The following is a 23,339-nucleotide window of genomic DNA, read 5'->3' as shown; positions in this document are numbered from 1 at the left end:
TTTTTACAAACCTTAATGTTGTTTCAACCTAATATAAAACTCAATTTAAAATAATTTAAAAAACAGTGGTTCTTTTTGTTTCTGCTCTGTTTTTTTAAATACCTTTATAGATATTTAAAAATAACATTTTTCTTCTTACTAACTTTGCCCATTTTATTTGGCTAATGCATATTTTTGCTATTGTTTCGAATGGCACTGAAAGCAATGTGGCTATTTTTGTTTACTTCATACTGAAGCTGGAGTTTACATACTGCTTTCTGTGAATATTGAAAAAGTGGTAGCTATTGTCACTCCCCCCCCCCCCACTGAATCCGTTGGTAATAGAGTAGAAGAATAAGATACTTTGATTCCAAAAGGTATTTCCTGCCAGATTTTTTAAAAATAAACAATTTAATAATAATTAAATTAAATAATAATTTAAGACTGTTCAAATGTGTAGTTTATATTGAATTCTTCTTACAATTATTTGTTTTTTTCCTCACTTCCTCTCCTCTGTCTATAGCTTCTAGATCTCAGATCCAAAATGGTCTCTAAAGAAGTCTCATTGCAGGAGCTGAAGGCTGAAGTGGAAAGCTACAAGGAAAACAATGCTAGACAATCCTCTCTACTCCTCTCTTTGCAAAATCGCGTTCAGGAGATGGAAGAGGAATCAGGTGTGCTTGCCACTTCCAAAAAACAGACAGACCTAACAGCACAGGTGTTGCTCCAGGAGAATTGGGAACTGAAGGAAAAGATCCATGACCAAGAAGCCAAACTGAAGTAAGAGTTTCAATCAAGCTGTGGTATAATTTTGGGTTGAGATGTCACTGTACTATAGTTGCCAACATAGAAAACTACTTTTGTAGTCAAATTTCAGTGCAGAAACAGATTTACAGCTTTGTATTGAGCTGTATATTATTGGCCCTTTGGCCTGGGCAGTAAGCCAGTATTCAGGGCCTTGCAGAGTTGTGCCCTTTAGGAAGAGAACTTGATATGAGTCAGGTATGTTCTTTGGTGTAATCTTGTTTATTTACAAATAACGTACACAAAGCCCAGTTTCCCTGAACATAGTAGAAACAAATAGCAGGCACACTTTCTTAGCTTAGATACCCCTAAGTGTGCCACTCCAGCAAGCTCTGTGCCTGACAATGTCTTTTTCTGCTTCCTCTCAGGGTCACATTCACCATGCCTTCTACAGGCTTTCTCTGCTTCTACCACACACAGGCTGAAAAACCAATCTCTTAGCCCCTGTGTTTTCAATCGGGGAAATCCCTGACCTGCCACATAGTCTGGGCTATCCTCCATTGTTTATAGCTGTTTGTATTAAATAAAGAGGCTAAATTATTTATTCCACTGAATCTGAAAGAATGCTTGATGCTCTTACTAACAGTAACTAGGTCTGTGCTTGTTGGAACCAAAGACTTGTCTGATGGCAGCCAGTAGCACCTGACAGAAAAACAATATGTTTTTACAAAGGTTATAAATAAACTCTGCAGGAGGGAGGTTTACTCCAGTGAAGCATTTAATCACTTGCAGCTGAAAATCTGTATGACTTTCCTATAAGTTTCACCAGCAGTCATTGAGCCTGTAATCTCCCCAGTCTGAATTTCTAAGGGCTTAGGAGATCCACTAGCTTCACTAGTGGAGTTTGTGAGCTCTTCCAGCTTAATAGCTTGGATTTTCCGTGAAAGAAAAAGCAGGGAAGTGAAAATACAAAAATTTGTGCTTAAGATCTTGATTGCATATTTAAATGCTCAATAGTCATGAAACCAGAAAAGTAAGGTTTTTATAATATGGAAAATTCAGTTATGCTATACATGCATTGTAATTTCAATTTGTGTATTTGTTTTTAAATACATACATGAATATATTACTTTTTATGTAAGTATACACTAGAAAATATGCAGTTTGTACAACGTGGCTCAACTTACTGTGAAAATTTTTTAAATTTTTCATTTCCGTGTATTTGAACTTTCATATTTGTAACTAATAATGTTACATTAATATAACCTTTTGTATTTTTCTCTATTACATACACCACTCTGGATAATTCAATATCAAGATGCTCAGATATTGTGGTATGTTTGTAGTTATAGTTATGCCAAGAGAGAGGAAGAGAACCATTGCTGGTGATAGCTATTAGGGTAGGAAGAAAGCTTACATGCAGTATCTACCAGCATGTGCAGTTCTGATATGCCCTTTTGTTAGATACTCCAATCCATTGATTTTTTTTCCCTCCCACTATTCATTGGGCAATGTTTTTTGTCATATACAACTTTACATTGTAAAAGATGCAATGTCCTATGCTGACTTTATCAATTTAACAGTCTTCAGGACCGTATGCATGCCAAACAAAAGTGTATACACTGTTAGATCAGAATACACACACAGGTTAGTTTTGCTAGGTCAGTCTTGTGGTTTCAGACACATCAGAGGTGCAGGTATTTCTACAGAAATTCACTTGATCAAATGTACACTCTCTTAAAAAAAAAAGTAGGTTAATGCTATGTGCTGTTGCTGTCACTTAAGAAATTTATTTTCATTAACTTTCAAGATAATTCCTGGTTGGCGTATCTTCCAGTGAGACAGTAGTCATAGAGAACATATTGTACACACATGCTGTTCGTGGGGGTAACTCACTGTTATATTGGGGAAAAAATTGATGAATAGTACAGGATAAATTTGATGGTATGTCATGTAACCAGTCATTTTGGACATGTGTTTTTAGAGCAGTCTCTGAAATAGTTAACATTGAAGATGTGATGGCATTCCTTCCCGTGAGGTTCCCTTGGCTATTTCGCCCCTGACCAACGAGCCAAAGACACAATAAGACATGGGTACACCATCTGGTTTCCAGCAGTGCCTACACTCAATTCCCCTTTCCCAGGATTCTTCTCACAAGGATCTGTAATATCAATAGGTCCTCATGCTCCTTTCTCTCAGTGTGATGGAAGAGGTCCCTCCTCAGTCCAGGGGAAAAGGTTTTAGAGCAGCTGTTTTCTTATCCTGAAGAAAAAGGAAGACTGGCAACCCATCCTGGACTTGTAGAACCTCACATTCATTCACAAATTGAAGTTCAGGATGGTACCCCTCACACTGATAATCCCAACTCTAGAGTCTGGAGTCTGGTTCAAATATCTTGTGCTGCAGGATGAGTACTTCCATATCTCCATCATTTTGCCTACAAGAAGTACCTAAGATTTATGGTTGGCCAGGACTACTATCAATATTGAACCCTGCCTTTTGGACTCTCCACAACATTGAGGAGATCTAGCAAGGTGCTATCAGTAGTGGCAGCTTACCTGAGAAGATTTAACATCAATAAATAATCTTACCTGGATGACTGGTTTATATGGGGGACAGCTCCTAAACAGGTTTCTGAAGCCATCCAAAATGCACTCAACCTCTTTCAGAGGTCAGGCCTGAAAGTCAACAAATGGAAATAGATGGTAATCCCAGATCAGAGGATTGAATTCATTGGTGTGATCTTAGACTCTTCCACATCCAGGGCCCATATGCCTCAAGACATATTTGAGAACCTGTCCATTCTAACTCTCAGTTGGAGGGAAATCCATGTACCAATGGAAGGTTGTGCCTTGCTGTAGCGAGGTGATCTGATTCCCAGCTGCCCCAGAGAGGGACGAGCCCCTCCGGACGCCAAATTGAGCGGAGCCAGTGGAGCTTCCGCCCGCCCCCGAGAGGTCAGGGCACAGGACAGGAAGTACAAAAGCCCAACCCCAGAGCTCACTAGAGCCCCGGCCGCCAAGAAGCCAGATGCCTGTGGCTTAGCTCCCGGTGGGGAGACTCCTGCAGTCTGCGACCGAGCTGAGGACTGGCCAGACCAGCCGAGGCCTGATGCCGACCAGACCCGGGGGAAGCTGTTAAGCCTGCCTGTGGCAAGCTACCCAGAAGAGGTACAAGGGCCTGGGTCTGCGGAATAGAGCTGTTTGTTGATCTCTACTGTTGCCGCGGCATGAAACCCCGCAGCCAGGCTAGTTCCCCCGAAATAACCCGACGGACCTAGCGAGGCGGTCTGGTTCCCCGCCACCCCGGAGAGGGCCGAACCCGGCCGAACCCTTCTACACTTGCCCTTCTAGATCAGATGGCCTCTTGCACCTTTTTGATACCGCTTGCCAGACTTCACCTCCACTGCTAGCAGGATTAGTAGAAGCTGTTTTACACACCCTCCAAAAATTGCCTGGATGCCTCATTAACTCGCCCATGGTCCTGTCTTCACTGAAATGGTGGGGAAAAAGAGTGCTTGCAGAGGGGTCGACTTCTGGATGCTCCTGCCATCGAAGACCGTAGTCACAGACACATCCTTGCTACAGTGGGATGCTCACATGGACACATTAAAGACACGGGATTTATGGTCCCCAAAGGCAAAGAGAACGTACATCAATCTCCTAAAACTCAAACCATACAGGAGGTCTGTGAGTCCTTTCTCCACCTAATAGAAGGTCAGTCCCTATAAATCATGATCAACAACATGACCACCATGTTTTATATCAACAAACAAGTTGGAGACAGGCCTTCTCTGCTCTGCCAGGAAGCCATCACGCTCTGGAACGGGTGCCTCAAACATATAGTTATTGCTGGTGTGTAGATACACTTAACTGGACTGCAGAATATGCTTGTGGACAATCGCAGCAGATACTTCCTCCGAGATCGTGAATGGGAGATCAAAGACAAGATTCTGTTGGACATCTTCATGGACTGGGGCAATCCCAAAATGGACCTGTTTGCCACTCAATACAACAAGTGCCTGAGATTCTGCTCAAGGGGTGGAATGAGACTGGAATCCATCGCAGATGCCTTTATGTTACTGTGGACAGGAGACTTGATATATCAGTGGTTCTCAAACTTTTGTATTGGTGACCCCTTTCACATTGCAAGCCTCTGAGTGTGACCCCCCCCCATATAAATTAAAAAACACTCTTAAATATATTTAACACTATTATAAATGCTGGAGGCAAAATAGGGCTTGGGGTGGATGCTGACAGCTCGCAACCTCCTGAGGGGTCCCGACCTCCAGTTTGAGAACCCCTGTGATATATGCTTCCCCCTGGCCTCTCTTATTGCCAGAGTACTTTGCAAACTGAAACAGGACTAGGCCAAGCTAGTTCTCATAGCTCCAGTGTGGTCCTGACAGTTCTAGCTCACAGACCTACTGAGCCTTTCTTTTGCTCCCAGACCTGCTGTCTCAGAACAAGTGATAGACCCAACACCTGAATCTTGTATCCTTGCAGCTCACAGCAAGGGTGGTTGTTGTCTATAGAGCAGGCCTGCACCTCTCTAGTTAGAGAAGTTCTAATAAGCAGCAGAAAAGAATCAACAAGAAAAACCTGCCTGCCAAAATGGATGATGTTTTTCACTGGTGCCACCAAAAATCAGTGGTACCACATCATTCCTTGATCCCTGAAATTCTTGACTACTTACCCAAACTAAAATGCAAGAACCCATCACTCAGTTCAGTCAGGCATTACCTACTGGTCATCTCAGCTCATCTTCCACCAGTGGAGGACTATACCATTTTTTCCTCAATCTGTTAGTAATTAGGTTCCTGAAGGTCCTAATTAAGGTATTCCCACCAATCAAGGAACCTGGATCCTCATGGAACTTAAAAGTGGTACTCTCAGCCTTCAGGGACCTACTCTTCCTTGGCCTATGGCCTTTTCTTCCTTTCTACACCTTTCTGTGAAAATTGCATTTTTAATCACTATAACTTCTGCCAGCCCAGTAGAGGAGATTCAGGCACTGATGGCTGACCCACCCTATATAGTGCTCCACCCAGACAAGGTGGAGCGTACACCCTACATGTCTCCCCAGAATTGTGAGAGACTTCCACTAGAACCAAAAAATACACTTACCGGTATTTTCCCCCAAAACCTCATGCATCCAAATCTGGGGCGATGTTGCACACTCTAAACCAGTGGTTCTCAGCCTTTTTGGGTTTAGCCCCTGTTTTTAAACTTTGATGGCTTCTTGTGACCAGTAAATAGCTTTAGTGCAAAAAAAAAAATCTGGTTTACTAAATATATTGTGGGTAAGAAATACAATATACACATTAATGTAGTAAGTACAAAATAATTACACCCGGCATTCCATAGTGGCAACTTATGTGGCTCCTATCCCATGGAACTGGGTGAGCTCGGCTCCTCACTCCAGGCAGTGTGACCTTTGAGGTTGCAGCACTGCTCAGATTTAGCCTGTGGGCTTGCTGGGCCAAATTTGGGAGAGTGATGTAGTGACTTTGTGCAGAGGGTCACAGCACCACTCACTCAAATTTGGCCTGGAGGAGCAGCTGGGACAAACCTGAGCAGCACTGCAATCCTGTGCACCAGGTATCAGCTCCTGGAGCAGGGAGTTGAGTGCAGCCAGCCTTACAGGACCACTGCAGGGTGAATGCAGGGTGGGCTTTGAAACCGCCCAGGGCCTGCCTTCACCCCAGGGGTAGGACCTGACACTCTCCTCTCCGGGCTTCCTATGTGAATGTGTGCCACATTCTGGCACCCTAGTTTTGGGTCACAACCCAGGGGATTGAAAAACCCTGCTCTACACGTCAGGAGAGCACTGGCCTACTATTTAAACAGAACCAAAGTATTTAGAAAATCACTAAGACTTTATGTTAAGCTCCATCACAGAGAGGTCAAAAGGTTCTGCAAGTTCATCCCAGATACCATAAAACTGAGTTTCTGATGGTATTAAAACATGCCGTGAAGTGGCCATGGTAGATCCACCATCCATCAGGGCTCACTCCACTAGAGTGCAAGTTGTACCAGCAGCATCACTGTGAAGTCTACGATTATCAAACACAGTAGAACATCAGAGTTCTGAACATCAGAGTTATGGACTAACCAGTCAACCACACACCTCATTTGGAACCAGAAGTATGCAGGCAGCAGCAGAGACAAATACAAAAAGCAAATACAGTACAGTGCTGTGTTAAACGTAAACTACTTCCAAAAAAGAAAAAAGGAAAGCTTAATTTTTTTTTGACAAGGTAAGGAACCTGTTTCTGTGCTTATTTTCATTTAAATTAAGATGGTTAAAAGCAGCATTTTCCTTCTGCATAGTAAAGTTTCAAAGCTACATTAAATCAATGTTCAGTTGTAAACTTGAAAGAACAAACATAATGTGTTTTTCAGAGTTATGAACAACCTCCATTCCCGAGGTTTGTAACTCTGAGGTTCTACTTAGGGTGACCAGATAGCAAGTGTGAAAAATTGGGATGGGATGGAGGGGTAATAGGCGCCTGTATAAGACAAAGTCCAGAGTATCGTGACTGTCCCTATAAAATCAGGACATCTAGTCACCCTATTTGTACTGCATCTGTAAAGCAGCCACTTGGGCATCAATGTACATGTTCCCAAGACACTACATCATGACTGAGGCCTCCAGGCCCAAAGAGTATAGCAGTTCTTCGCTCTCTATTTAAATAATTACACTTAGTTCCCACCTCCTTAGCACAGTTACTGCTTGAGAGTCACTAGCAGTGGTATATGGATATGGACAATCACCTGGAGGAGAATGGGAAGTTCTTTGAGATGTGTTGTCCATATGCACATTCTCACCCTTCCATCCCCTCTACCGTGTTTAAGTATTTGGGGGTTCTGCAGTGGGAGTCCAGTTACTGTAACTGAAAAGTAACTTCCCCTTCTGTGCAGAATTCAAGGCGAAAGTCTCTGGCTTTATGTGAGTTTTCTGTTCTCTTGGGGCTTTGAGTAAAGGTTGTTCTTCAGAAATTTAAAAAAAAAAAAAATTCAACCAAAGAGTTAAGTGTCCTCTTAAATATGCATAATTGGTGATGTGGAACCAGTAGTTCATCCAGTGTGTTTAAAAATATAGTAATTGTTTTATTAATTTCAATTACAAAAATTATGCTATTTATTAAAATACAGAACATGATTTTAATATGTGGTATTTTTCCAAGGGTGTGTATTGGGGAATGCTTCTGGAGTTTCCTTCCTTTCCAACCCATGCTTTACTCATAATAGGACAACTACCAAACAAACCACATCATAGAAACATCTTGCTGGCATGGACTGATGAGAGATCTTCAGAGCCCATCATCAGAGGGGCATCATTTGATAAGTCTGTGAGGCGCTTGTTTTCTTAGAGGCAGAATGTGCTGCATCTAACAGTGCTCCCCGCCCCTGTTGGCCCATAGTATATGCATTAAACCACATTTAACTTTGGTGAAGGTTGTGCTAGAATAGGTAGGCTGAAGCAATGAGCTTGAGATAATTTTGCCTTTTGCTTTAGAAAATACTGTTTGTAAATATTCCTCCTGACGTGTGTTTGTTTTGTCTGACTAGCAAATATTTGAATGAGTGTGAAGAAAGCAAGAATCAAGCTTCTAAGATCAGCTGGAAGCATGGTGAATTCTTAGCACAGCTTTCTGGATTCTTGGATGTAGACATCAGAGGAAAAGAGGAACCACACAAACATTTAATTTCAAAGGTGTTTATGTGCAGTTATTTTTTCCTACATACTGAAGAGACTTGTTAAATATTTAACTGCATTGTATTGCTCTAATAGATATTAATGTAGAAGGATGCACTGTCTTTGAAATATTTGGTTTGATGTAGAAAATTTAATACTGCAATTTTCTTTTATAATAGAAAAACAGAACACTTGTTTAAACAACTTAAATGTTAAAGATCAGAATTTTGTTGTCAAATAAGGATATACAGAGCACATTACCATAAAAATAGTGTTTACAAGTATTGGCCTGGTTTTCAGAGGTGATCTCCCACAGCTCTCATTGAACTCCGGGAGGCCTTATGTATGTTCCTGTAATATTAACTTACAATTACGATTGCTAAGTACAAATCAAGAAAATACATACAAGTGAATGCTTGTCTAAAAATATTAAAAACTATAAAATTCCACTACGACAATTCTGGCAGTACTCTTAACACTCATTTAATGCAGTCATGCCATTAAACAGAAACATTCTCAGGGACACACACTGAAACAACCTTAATTCTGAACCTGTACCAAAACACTCACAATTACTACAAGGTACAATTGAATTTTATTCATTCATTATGCATAGTTCTGAGAGAATGCTATACAAAATCTTTAATACCTTTCTCCTCCAGCATTTCCCAAAATTTTGAAAGCTGAGCTCCCATTCAGGAAAATGAAATCAATGGCACTCCCTACCTGCCTTTAATACATCTTTTGCACTCTCTGGCTAGTCTTTCACTTCTACTTCTTTTCTAAGGGGTACACTGAAAGCAATGTGTATTAGAACAGAGTATTTGTTCTGGATTCCCCCCCCTCATCTATGTCTTTTCTCTCAGCAACGACTAGAGTTAAAGACAGAATAGGAGCCACCTTCACCTTTAGTCATCATTCAAGTAGGACTCAAGGGGACATATAATCCTGTATTTTTCTGCTCGTTTTGAAGTGTCATGAGATATTCCCCACCCCAGATTTGTAGGATTCCCACAATGGCAGTCAGGGCCAAGGGACAGAGCAGTGGCAAACCTGAGGCTGGGAGTAGCAGAGGAGTTTGTAGTCAGGTCCAGGCCAGTGTCAGAGTCTAAGTCAGGTGGCAAAGTTCAAATCAAGCTGAGATCGAGCAGGAAAGGTCATGGCAGCTACAGAGCGGCCAGTTGCCTGGACGCTTCCTGGAATGCTCCTTGGCTTTATATAGGGCAGTGAGCCAATCAGGAGCCATGGGGCTGCTGTCTGTCAGACTCTTGAGGTGGAACTTCCCATGGTCTGTGACCGCAGGGGGTCATGGGAAATGGAGTGCAAGTTGGTTACAGCTTCTGCTGGGTGTCAGACTGGAGCTGCCAGCTACTTGGTAGTTTTACAGGCTTGGGTTTTAGACCTGTGGGGCTTTACACTTCTTGGAGTTACTGCAGCATTACCTCAACAGATCAAGATCATGCTTGGGGCTCGTCTTTCCCTGAATTCTGGCTGCTGCTCAAAAGAGCTCCCCAAATCCTTTTTGTTAGGAGATAGCCTTACTCTCTCATATGGTCAAGAAGAGTCTGCTGCCAAATCACATGGCTCCCTATGACTCAGAATATTTCAAATGTAAAATCACTTCTCAATGTCCAGTGCTGGTTTCCCATTCCAAATTCTTGCTAGCCATAAATCTTATGGAAAAGCTGTCTGCTTCCCACATAGAGATAGTTGTATAATCTATTTTTATTTTCTGCCCTGCCTTATCACCAGTGTGGACATGCAGAAATGACAACAGCCCTCCAGATGATGATGATTGATCTAGTGCTGAGAATTTGTATGTGGATAACTAAACCAAATTAACCTTTGCTATGCTAAGGCATACTTTTCTCGTGGTATATTATGGGCTCTTTCTACTTTGTTTATAAGGAAACATTGGAAATGAATAGAAGAACATAGTCATAGATCTGACCCTAAAGGTTTTACAAACAACATTTTTTATGATGACAAGGAACAGAAAATGCATTTAAATGAGTGAAGACAATCGTTAACAGGAAACAGTGTAAGAATTGTAGTAATATGTACTATTTGAATTGTATTTCTGTCTAGGTCAATCAGATGCATAAAGAAAATACAATGCTAAAAGGGCAGATTGCCACTCTTGCAGAGGCTATCAATGTTCATGAGATAGAGTCAAAAGCTAGCAGAGAAACCATCATGAGGCTTGTTTCGGAAGTCAGCAAAGAGCAGAAAAAGGCTGTAGCCTACTCCCAAGACATGGACAAGCTTAGCAAGGTAAATTATTTTCTAGTGTGCATGTCTGTGTGTCTTAGAGATCTATTTCTAGAAATGAAAAATGCATTTTTCAGTAGAAGAACATGGTGTGAAATGAAAGTAAACTATGGTAAGATTTCAACACATGCTATTACCAACAAAATTTAGTTTGGAAAACTCTTATCAGGCTAGGGTGTTTGGTTGGATATATATATTTTTTATGCTTAGTTTTAAAATAAGTATTTTTCTGTTATCACCTTCAAGTTCATGAAGGCTCAAGAATATTAGGAGATTAAAATGCTTTTGTTAGAGAGCTCTGCTTTACTGTTGATGTTTCCTTATATGCCGATAGAGTGATGTTTTCACTCTCCTTCAACAACTGTATCCCCGGTTACTGCCTTCTCAAAGTGGTAGCTGGGCAGATGTTGTGTAAGTCCGCATTAACGTATAGAACTATTGAGGTAGGAGTCTGATAGATGAGTAGAAATGTATGCTAAGAAATCCATATTTTATTGCTTGAAGTAAGCTTGAGGGAGTATTACAAGTATTCTTCCATAGAGAATTAGGAGTATCCGGAGATGCAGTTGGAGCCAGATTTTTTTTTTTAAATTGCTGTAAAATTTGTTCTTCAGAAATAGAGAGAAATTCATTGAATAATATTTAACAAAATGTTTTCCTAAAGATTCCATTAAAGGAACTGGTAGTGAAGTATCTTGTCTGTCAGATACCAGATTATTTGTATGGTATAATAAACTCATACTTAATAATCATAAATAGTCATTTGACTTGCACACTGAGAAATCCTGGCTAGCAGCATGACTCCACAATCCATGATTCAAAATCCACTGAAGTCAGTTGGAGTTTTTCATTAAATTCAGTGGGCTTTTGATCTGGCTTGTAATATGCACAATTTTTTATGAATACACAGACTATCTGAGATATTGGCATTTTCTTGTCTGCAGTTCCAACATTTGCTAAGATTGGCAAGACCATCCTAAAAATTATAATTAAAAATGTGTTAAATACATATATTGACCTGATAAACTATATCTATGAAGCTGTTCAGCATTTAATTTTAACATAGAATTTTACTACATTTTTCAACTTGCATTTGTTTATTTTTTTAAGATTTATGCATCAGCTGACTTGTAAATATGACTCTTAAAAAGAAAGTTTTAAAAAAAATAAATGGTTTACTATAACCCATGACACTTAAAATGAGAAAGAGGCACGATAATTGTGTTCCTTTTGAATTATTTTATCCAATTTGTCATTTCGGTACCGTGGCCTTTTGAAGCAACTGTATTTGTTTGCAAATTTTAAAAAAATAAACTGAGATCATAACTGGTTAATGCTCACACTTATGTTGACTAGCTGCTGTTGTGCTGCAACCTGCGAAAGGAAATCTACAGACTGATGAAGTAATATTATAATTGGAATAGACTTCCCTTCATTCTTTCCTATAATACCCATAATTTGATTCTGGGCATAATTTCTCTGTTAAGAGGACCTCTTTAGAGTTGAAGAAGGGAAATAAAATGAACTATGCCAAGATTTGGTTGACAGTTCTAAAATTAGTTTAGTAATGGGTAATGACAGTATTTACCTAATTAATATGGTTTTGTTTCTTTTTTTTATTCTTAAATATAGTTAACACAGGGATTATCACATTGCAACAAACCTGACCAATTAAGTCTGGTATCCTGCCTCCCACAATATTTGAAACCTGATGCTTCTGGAGAAGGCAAATGACTCCCTGTAAATGTACCCACCTCGTCGTGTAAAGTTGTACCTTGTGGGAAGGGAAATTCCTTCCCATTCTTAGTTGTTAATCAAACAGTGCCCTGAAGTGTGAAGGATTATATTCCTTGCTACATCATAATCCCAGCTGGTTTGACTGAGGAGTTTATTCTTATTCATATAAATCTCTAATCCTTTTAAAAATCTTACTAAACTGTTTGTCTTATTAATATTCTGGGGCAAAGAGTTTCACAGGCTGATTAAATGAAGCAGAACCATGTTTTTGGTTTTGTCTGTGTTAAAATCTTTTCTCTTTCATTGAATGGCTTCTTATTCTTATTTCACAGCACAGTGTATGCAGCGTGGTCCAACTGGCCGCCTCTATACCATTCCTTATTTTATATACCCCTGACATATCTACTGCCTCTATCTCTTTCTCAAACTGATGACTGGATCATCACAAAGAAGAGAAAATTTACTTGGCAAGCGCTGAGAGTTTACACAAGATGAGGCAAGGGTCAAGGCTTTACAACAGTGAGATCCAATGAGATCCATGAGAATATTCCCAGGATCTTGGAGTATTCACAGAGCAGCAGCCCCTATGCATTATTCCCCAGGCTCCAGTATCTCATGGCAACATAGCTCCTTTGGGACCTTTGCTATTGTTGTCTGTGTATTCCTGCTGTGTACCCTCCGTTTAAGGACATAGAAGGACTATGCAAGAATTAACTTCCTCAGGAATTTCTAAAGATGATTCTACAGGGATGCTAGATAGGGCTGCCGTCCTGCCTCACCTATCCTGCCATGTCCCCTAAATTTGCGGAGTCCAGATTTGTCGGCATATGTGCAACATGCCCAGCCATTTAATGGTGTCATCATCAGCCAGGTGGAGAGCCGGTAGCCTGCCGTCGAAATAAGTCAGTGGGCAGTCGACAATGACATGTGACATAGTCAGAGATGAACACAGGTGCCTTGGCAGATCAAAACCTGATGGACAGGTTGCATCAGTGATGAGAGAGTGATTAAGGACTGTCCTCATTGACCACTTGTGCCAAGCAGATTCCACCGTCATGTCCTGTGGTGGCATAAATGAGCATAAAGAAAATGGTGACAGGCTGGACAAGGCCTAGAGGCCCCTTTCTGGAGGCCTCAGAACCCTACCACACCCTGGTTCAGAGAGGAGCAGAAGACAAGTTCTCCAGGTGGCCTAGAGTGGCTGCAAGGGAAGCAGCCAATCAGAGGGACTGCAGGAGCAGGCAATCAGGGGCCAGGAGGGCCATATAAAAAGGAGCAGCAGAGTTGCTGCCTGGAGCTGGAAGAGATGATCGTGTTCCTGGCTGGCTGAAAGAGCATCAGGGCCATGGAAATCTCAGTGTGGGCAGGGACCTGGAGAGCTAAGAAGGAGCTCCTGACTGGCTGAGGGGACTGAGCAAGAACTCAGCCCAGGGAGCGCTGCAGGAAGATAATGTCTTAAGGGAGGAAGCCCTGGAGGTATGGCCCCAGGCCAGGGCTGGGGGAAGGTAAAGACTGTATATCAAAATGGGTTTGTTCTGTTCCACCTACAGACAGTGTGTGATGTGGCTGGAGGGCTGAGTCACTGAAGACTTGCCGAAGAACCCATCGACCATGTGAGGTGCTCATAAAAGGTGAGAGCCAACCTCATTACAGGCGTCTAGAAGACGCGAGCTGCTGGGTGGTCGAAGAGGTCTGTGTACAGCGGCAGGTCGCTGTTCTCATGGATCTTAGCCAGCAGTGTGAAAGAGACCTTTTCATGGCAAATATGGGGTGGTGCTATGTTAAGTATTGGTAGCCATGGCAACAGAGTCCCACTCACAATATGCATAGCTTTGTTAAGGTCTACATCGATCAACTTTGCGTGAGATGAGCGACACCAGACAGGAGCACCGTACTCTGCTGTTGAATAGCAGAGGGAAACGGCTGATGATCTAAGCTTCTTGGTGCTCGCATTCCAGGTTGAACTGACCAATTTTCTGAGCAGGTTGTTCTGAGTGCTGACTTTGACTGCTGTCTTCCTCAATGGTTGCGATACATTAATGATCTATCCAATGTCACACTGAGGTAAACTGGGTTTGGATCATGCCGCAGGCATTGGCCATTGAGGAAAATGTTTAACTCCTGGTTTGCATTTGCATTATGCAGATGGAATACACTAGAAGCAGTTTTAGAAAAGCTCTGCCGCAGGTGCCATTGACTACAATACTCTGCCATGAGATTCACATCTTCATTCAAGATCTTGTCAATTTCTGAGGACAGCTTGGTGGCTACAGCAGATGTCGTTGGCATAGATGAACTTGCACGAGAGCATAGCTGGCAGGTTGTTGATGTACACATTGAACAGCACTGGTGAAAGAACTGAGCCTTGAGGGAAGCCATTGATTTGACACTGCCAATAATTACAGCAGTTGCCCAGGTGTACTGTAAACTGCCTGTGTTGGAGAAAGAGAGCTCTATTACTTCGAACACCCAATGCGGGCAACCTGAGAGAGTTTAAACAAAAGGTTTCTGTGCCAAATTGTGTCATAGGCGGCAGTCAAATCCAAGAAGACGGCGCCTGTCTTTAGATTTTGTCAAAAACTGTTTTCGATAAAGGTGGTCAAGGCCAGGACTTGATCACAGGTGCTGTGTTGTTTCCCAGACTGAGCAGTATTCACACACAGGGGTAACTGTAGGCTCAAGGGGAAGGCTGGCTAGTTTGATATTGACATTCCTCACCTCCTTTTGACAACTTTGGCCCCACATGATGTGGCCCTGCATAGTCCCAGTTTTTAAATTTCTCCTTTGAAAGTCTCCTCATCACACTTCTAATCTGATTTATTCTTCATCTCTCCACCTCTCTCATCTGTGCCGTCTTTGAGATGAGGCAACCAATCAATATTTGAATATTTGCACTTTCCTTATATGCTATCATAACTTTTTCTCATTTAGCCACGCCCCTGTTTTGTGTGGAAATAATCCTGGTATGCTTGTTTCTTTTTTTTGTTGTTTTTAAAACCCCTGAGGCTCTATTATTCAGATGTCTTCATGGAGTGTGCTGAGATGTTGTCTTGATCTTTTCCTATATCACTAATTTAGACCTCATCAGTATATGCAAGTAGTTTTAAATTTTACACCATTTCTTCTAGTGTGCATTACCAGCACTTGTCTGTGTTAAATTTCATCCACCACTGAGTTTTCCAGTCACCATTTTTCTTAATGAAAGTCATCACAATCTAAGCAATGTATTTATAGATCTAAGTAATTTTGTGTCATCTTCAAATCTTACTTCCCCATTCACTATACCATGAAGGTAATTGATAATAAATGCATGTGGGAGTCCTATTTACCTCACTAGGTATTCTGTCTGTGAAGGACTTGCAAGATTGGGCCCATAATGAACAATTTTGGCCCTAATGCTACTAGTTCCTGCACCTCTCTGCTACTCACCTCTCCATGCTGAAAATTAGCCATTTAGTCCCCAGTCCTTATTTTTGGCCTGGATTAAGCCTGGTTTTCTGTTTCTTTTATTTTAGGAGCTGGACAGTGCTTTAACAGCCAAACAGAGTCTAGAGAAGGAGATCAGAAGCCTCCAAGATAGGCTGTCTGCTAGCCAGAGGGCTTGGGAAGCCTCAAAGCAGGAACTGCACCACCTGAAGAGATGTTCCAGTGAGATGGATGGGAGTCTGAAAAGCAGCATAGACGAGGCCAGGACTGCTCAGAGCCTGCTGAGTGCTTTTAAAGAGCAAGTAGCTACCCTTCTTAGCAACAGTTCTGTAACAGTTAAGCCCTCCGAGGAGGCCATCATGGAGCGAGTTCGAGAACTTGGCCGCAGGGAAGAGAGCAAAAAGATAGTAAGTGGATTGCTTCTGTACCTATTCAATCTGCTTGATTTTTGTATGGCTCCTTTTCCATATTAGCTATAATTCCATACTCTGCATGTATGTGTTGCATTTATGATAGAATCTTAACTAATGTGGTCCTATAATATTTTTTTCACAGGACTCCTGCCTCATTCAGTATGCAAATTGGACAGGCCTGGGTCCAGAACAACTTTGGATCATTCACTGAAGTTGTAGTTTGTTATGAAGCTGATTTAGTCAGGAAGTCAGACAGGAGTCCTCAGGGCGGGGAAATGATGCTCTTGTGTTTAAGACACTGAACTGGGTCTCACTTTGGTGTGACTTTGGGTAAATTACTTGATTGGTCTGTTGCTTAGTTCCCCCATCTGTAAAATGGAGTGCTCACAGGGTTATTCTGAAAGTAAATTCAGTAACATTAGGTGATCAGAGGCGCCTGTGAGTGGCATCATAGGAAAGTCTAAGAATGAAGGAAAAATTCTTCTCTTAGCGGAATTTTGATGTTGTGCAGTGTATGAGACACAGGACCACACATTAAATAACAAAGGAAAAAAATGAACTTTAAACATCTGCCTCCTTCACTGATCAGTCCATCGTGCACAGTGAATAAGTCGTGGGTTCTGTGAGGGGAAAAAATAAGAAGTGATCATATAATTAAAGACTGAAGGCCAGATCATAGTCCCCCTCCCATGGCACCTGTACTCTGATAGCCCTTGCAGCACCCTGGTGAGGGAGTGGCCGCTATGTTCATCATTACAGCTGTTTTGAACTGTGAAACATTTCATTGAGAGCCATGGGGAGGCTGTCGTAAGAGCAGTCTTAAGGGTGGCACCAGCTCCTGGAGCTGGCAGAATTGAGAAGGCACCAAGGTAGCTTTAGGGCTCCTCCTCCAGGGATACTCCTGAGAGGTGCAGCACAAAATCTATCCCTAATAATAGACAGTCCTAATATTGGCATTTCCTAACGTTTGGTTGCTTCACTTTGTAGCCTTAATGTTCATTTAATGCAGCTGTTTTGTATAGAACTTCCAAGCTTTTTTAGAAAAAAGGAAGAAGGAATTGATGGAAATGAATTCCATATTTGCTGTATGCTAGTAGAACATTGTGGACTGCACAACATGTGCAAGGAATGAAATAGCAGCCTTTGTGTTCTTATTTATGCATTGTAATTTGGAAGAGGCTATAGCCTTCTTCAGAATCCTGTCTTTTCTTCCATCTGCACCTTTATTATTTGAGCCCCGATTCCTTACACAACACCATATTCCACAAAGCACCTACATATTTAAAGCTGAAATCCCACTCAATTTTCTAACCCATGCATCTGCACAGATCAGGTGGAATATATCTATTCCATGGAAATTATGAATCTATTTATGTGGGCATTGCCAATGGAACACTGGCAGATTGTTTTTTGTTAAATGATAAAACAAATGTGCATATGTGAAGTACATGATTGTTAAACCCTTATAATTCTGCCACATCAAAACCATTTTCATTGGACCACTGGAAAGCATCTCCTAGGGTCTACATCCTTTCCAAATTTCAGGTTTCCAGCACCTCCCACTGAGGCACTAGAATTTTTTGTATTACAAAATTTTGTTTTCAGAAAACTTCATTTTTTTCACTCTGTCTGACTGTGTCACTGTAACTGGTATGCTTTAAAATTCCAGATCTGAGAATTTCTTGTATGAAATAATATTTTGTGCATTTGTTGACGGCTTGCCGTCTTTTTATACAATACCCTTGATTGGAATGTTTAACTGGGAACGGATTTAAGCCCAGTGATGATTAAGAGCAATGTCTGAAGTTTAATGGGGATGTCTTCAGGTGATTTATGTCTTTTATATGACATAAATCTCATATGTCATATAAGACTCAGTCGCATGCTGGATCTGTCCATTTAGTTCTCTAACCGTGGTTCAGTCCCTTTGTAGCTGTAGTATATAATACAGCCGGAAATTGTAGAAATTGCTTCACCACTGGCTCTTTCTGGCTGTTGCTTTCTTCCTTCATGCCAAGTATTCATACTGGGCTGCTATGCTGGTCATCTCACATCTTGAGTGAGAGGAGTCATCCTTTATTTGCTTGGGAAAGAGGAAAAAACATTTGAGCGTATTTGCCATGTTACTTTAGTATAATATGCTAAAGGAAAAAATCAGCAACTAAGCTACAGTAGACACCAATTTTAAATCTTCATTGTCATAGATTTAGACCCAACATTTTGATTGTGTTTTTTAAGACTAAGACGATTAAGTGTATACAAAACCTAATGGAAATAGGTATATTTTAATTGATTTTTTTAAAACAAAGTGAAACTGATTAGTCTAGTTTCACTTTTCAAGTAAAGAGAGAGACAAAAAGTAAGCAAACAGCATTAATAGTGAAAGCAATTTCAATAATTGTGTTAGTAACACAGGTGAAGACATTAATTTAAAAATTGTGTGTGCGCACGTGCCCATTAATGACTTGGATAATGGAGTGGAGACAATGCTTGTAAAATTTCTGGATGACATCAAGATGGAACAGAGTTGCAGACACTCTGGCAGACAGGGTTAGAATTCAAAATGAACATGACAAATTGGAAAATTGATCTTAATTCAACAAGATGAAATTCAGTAAAGACAAGTGCCAAGGACTACATATAGGAAGGAAAATCCAAAGCACAACTAAAAAATGGTGAATAGCTGGCTAAGTGTTAATACTGCTGAAAAGGATCTCAGGGTTGTAGTGGATCACAAGTTGAATGAGTCAACAATGCAGTGCAGTTGTGAAAAAGGCTAATATTCTGGGGTGTATTAACAGGAGTGTCATATACTAGACATGGGTGGAAATTGTTCCACTCTACTCGATGCTGGAGAGGCCTCAGGTGGAGTACTGGGTCTGGGTGCCACACTTTAGGAAAAATGTAGAGAAATTGGAGAGAGTTCAGAGGAGAGCAACAAAAATTATAAGATTTAGAAAAGCTGACCTATGAGGAAGGGTTAAAAATTGGGCATGGTTTAATCAGTGAGAAAAGACTGAAGGGGGGACCTAATAAGCCTTCAAACATACGAAGGGCTGTTGTAAAGAGAATTGTGCTCAATTGTTCTCCATGTCCACTGAAGGTAGGCCAAGAAGTAATGAGCTTAATCTGCAGCAAGGGGGAGTTAGGCTAGATATTAAGAAAAACTTTCTAACTGTGAGGGTTGTTAAGGTCTGTGTGGGGTGCAGGGGCTCCCTGAATTTCCCCCCCCTGCCAGGTCCCACTCTGTCATTTACTTTCTCTCTCTCTCTCTTCCCCAAGTTGGCAGCACCTGGGGGAGCTCTCTGAGGCAAACGCACACCGGCAAAGGATTGCCTTAGCCTCCTCTCCTCCCCTTGCAAGAGAAGAGGATCTGGCTGAAAAGATGGCCAGTCTCTCAGGCAGTCTCTTGGGATTTAGCCCTATGGGCCTAGTCTGTCAGTCTACTGCCCCTTTGTGGGGTTTACCTTTTGCCTCTTGTTCTGGGGCGTACTGCTTTGCTGCCAGTCAGGCCAGCTTCATGAGCAGTGCATGAGGTGGCTGTCTCCTCCTCAGCTGGACCACCTCTGTTACCAGCAGTCTCTGGGACAGAGCAGCCTTCTTCCTATTCACTGCCCCTTTCTGCTGTAAGTTTTTCTTCTTTTAAGCTCTTCTCCCTCCAGGCTGAACAAACCTTGCAAGTGTGCCTTGTTAGCGCTGAAGAGGCCAGGAAGAGTTTGTTAGTCTTCTCTGTACCAGAATGAGGGGGTGTCCCATCACACTCTGGAATAGGCTTAATGCCCATGAATGGAGATTTTAAAGAACTAGTTGGACAAACCCCTGTCAGGGATGGTCTAGGTTTACTAGGTTCTGCCTCAGTGCAGAGGTCTGGACTTGATGACTTCTTGAGGCCCTTTCCAGCCCTACATTTCTAGGATTCTGTGTTCAGAAATGGGCACCTTAAGGTAAAGGTTCTTGCTCTTCAGAAGTGCTGAGCACTCAGCAACTCCCATTGAAAATCAGGCCAGAATTTAATAGGAACTGTTGAGTGCTCATACCTCTAAACATTTGGCCTCTTATTAGGCCATTTATTTAGATCTAGGAGCCTTAATGTGGGCTCCGATTTTAAAAAATCTTGTCTTTATATTTAATCTTGCTAGCATCCATTTAACCACACCCATACCAGTAAAATATGTATTGTGCTTTCTGGTTTGAACAGCTGATGGTTGTAACAGAGCGGTTCATGTGCAAATGCTTGCTTTTACTGACTTGCTTGTATAATCAGATTGTGCATCTAATGGGAGTAACTTCAAATCTAACAAAAGATTAAATAATTTTCTACTGAAAGAGGATGTTATGTGAGGCTCGATCCCTTTGATGGAAAAGATTCCATAGAGAAGAAGGAAAACTTTCCTTCAGAAATCCATGACCTGGGTCCTGTGTGTGCTATGAAGCCTCACAAACGATGCAGAGAGCAGTGTTTGCATTGTCCATGTAGTTGTAGACCAGGGATCCACAGGAAGCTGCAGACCAAATTCACAGATCCCTGACTGGACAGTGGTGTAGAAGTTTCTCTATGCTCTATTTAGGCACTCTCCTTTTATGGCCGCATGGCTAGTTCACATGCCATAATGAATTTGCTTCCCTGACTTGTTCTTAAAAGATCAATTTGTGGAATTTCTTTTGAGGATTTGAGAGTTCAGTTTTAATTGAACCTTAAGGGTAAGTTTTTTTTTCCCTTTAATATTGTTACAAAGACTGATTTATAGTTTTGAATTAAATCTGAATCTTTCTGATGTCAAAATGTATCTGGTGTCTCTTATCTTAATTAATCTTATTTCTGCTGTGTGACTTTGCCTCCCTGACCAGATAGGAACTTTCCCAAAACATGCCTTGTGTTTGGATTGTTAGCAAGTTGAGCAAAAAAACCCTATATGACAGTGGAGGTGTGGGTACTTAAAGATACTGAGTCTGCCTCTGATCTTGTTTGTACCCACACAACTCAGGTGACTTGGACTTTACAGTACATCTGTTTTATACCAGTTTAAGTGCAATCAGAATCAGACCCAGTATTGCTTAAATGTTTGTATGTATTGGGAAACATAAAGTGGCATTGTTTATTTAGCATAAGCTGGCATCTGAAAAGGAATGCATTTCATTTTAGTGGAAAACAAGTTAAGTTAATTACTGTTCAGGGGAAGTGAGGAAATGGTACATTATAATGACCTTAACAGAAGGCTATAAAATGAAGGTCTCTCTCTCTCCCATCCACCCCTACCTTGCTGAACACGTGAGTGAGCTTTCTTCTAGATGGCTGAAATGAACAGCTGTAGGCTGAGGGAGAGCAAGGACTTTTTCTGCTGTGCCGTATAGATAATATTTCAGTACTCTGAGCTTTGTTCTCACTAAGCATTGCTTTCTGTAGTGTCTGATTCAAAGAGTTTATTTCCGCATACGTTTTATTTTATGATCTTTCCATTTGCTGATGTGACAATAAAATCAACTTAAATTCAAAGTAACCTGAACTGGGTCTTGGATACTGTTAGTTTGGGACAATCACTTGTGGCTACCTAGAAGAGCAACTAACTCTGACATTGAAAACCGGAATCTTAAGGATGAGACAGCCCAAGTACAAAGTCAAGGAATTAAAGAAATGGCTCTCCCCTTCCCATAAACATTGCTGCAAGGAGGCAGGCTTGGCCAGTTTGGGTATTGGGAGAACAAAACGGCCTGAGGGGTATGCATGCAGTGCTATTTGAGGTTCATGGTGGAAAACTATGGCTCTACACACTGAAAAAGTGACCCACGGTTAGACAGTCCAAAGCTGCAGGTAAAGGTTACTGGAGGGCTTTTTTAAAGGAAGAGTAGTTTTCAAGCACTAAGGTTGCTTAACAGTTGCTTTGTTTTGATAGCTATGGCAAAAGAGAATGATTTTTCCATTGCAGTATATTGGTTTTTCAAAGATACCACACAAGGCAAATTCATTTAAGATGTTTTAAAGGTAAGAACTGTAGTATCACACGCATGTGTGTATATATTTTCCAACACAAAATCTGTGTTCAAATGAAGTTAATTTTGGAAGTATATATGAGATGTTTAGGGTAAAACCATTATAGGGCCATAATTATCCCCAAAGTAAGTGGTATAAACCCAGGAAATTCAGAGTTAAAGTTGAATTTAAGAAATCCAAACATGAAGGTATGGAGATGTTCTTTTCCTTAATCAAACTTAACTCTGCCCAGTAGTAACATCATGCAGTAACTAGACAATTGTAATTAATGCATAATAGTTGTTGAAGTTACATGTTCGATTAAACTGTTTTTTAAAGACACATTAGATTTTTTTTTTTAATCCCCCCACCTAGATTACACACTGCATGAAAAGATGTGTTTTAACTTGGATTAGCTAACCTACATTTGCTAACTTGGGTTCAAATAACAGTGAAGACACAGCAAGTTGGCTTTTTATCTGGGTTAGTTGCTCGAGTTGAAGCCTCCAGGGCAGCTCAGGGTTGAACTTGAGCTGCTGAGCCAAGTTAAAAGCTGTGTTGCTGTGCTGTTTCAACCCAAATACCTCCAACAGGGTTAGCTAATCTGAGTTAAGACTACGCCTTTTTAAAGAGGCAACATGTAAATATTGATAGTGCGGCACAATTTAAAGGTTCAGGAGGAGGGGTGTTTGACCACCCCACATGTCATGTCTCAGTGTAGACATACCTTTGGTGTCACTACAGGGCAGGATTAAGGTGGTTTGGGTGCCACGACTGGGCACTGCTGCTTTAAATGCAAAACTCACGTTAGCCTTAACTATGGAGCTAACCTGTGCCTCCATAGTATTTTTATTTCATCCTTAAAATAATAAAGGGGAGAGAAAAGCAAATCTTCCCTTCTCCTTTCTTTGCCTTCTGTCCCTGTATTTTTGTTACTTTTTTATCATTTTCTAAATTAAAAAAAAAACATGGGGAGGATTTTTAGCTACATATCAATTACCACTGAACTCAGTAAATACAAAGATACAAAAAAAATATCAAACGTGCATGCTGAGGAAACTTTATTAATTTGCAACTGTGTGTCACAGGTATGGGGAACG

The 23,339-nt window shown here is 41.1% G+C and overlaps 1 protein-coding gene across 1 annotated transcript in view; it reads left to right on the top strand.

The window, feature by feature from the left end:
- The window catches only part of CCDC170 (coiled-coil domain containing 170), a 101,754-nt gene that overhangs the window by 44,087 nt on the left and 34,328 nt on the right, over positions 1 to 23,339 (top strand). The window contains 4 exon segments of the mRNA XM_039531940.1: positions 503 to 759; positions 8,298 to 8,442; positions 10,513 to 10,698; positions 15,948 to 16,265. Of these exon segments, the coding sequence (XP_039387874.1) occupies positions 503 to 759; positions 8,298 to 8,442; positions 10,513 to 10,698; positions 15,948 to 16,265 (906 nt within the window).

This window comes from Mauremys reevesii, linkage group 3, assembly GCF_016161935.1.
Source record: "Mauremys reevesii isolate NIE-2019 linkage group 3, ASM1616193v1, whole genome shotgun sequence".
Lineage (NCBI taxonomy): Eukaryota > Metazoa > Chordata > Testudines > Geoemydidae > Mauremys > Mauremys reevesii.
The sequence above is the reverse complement of the archived record's forward strand: the minus strand, read 5'-3'. Positions and strand labels throughout refer to the sequence as shown.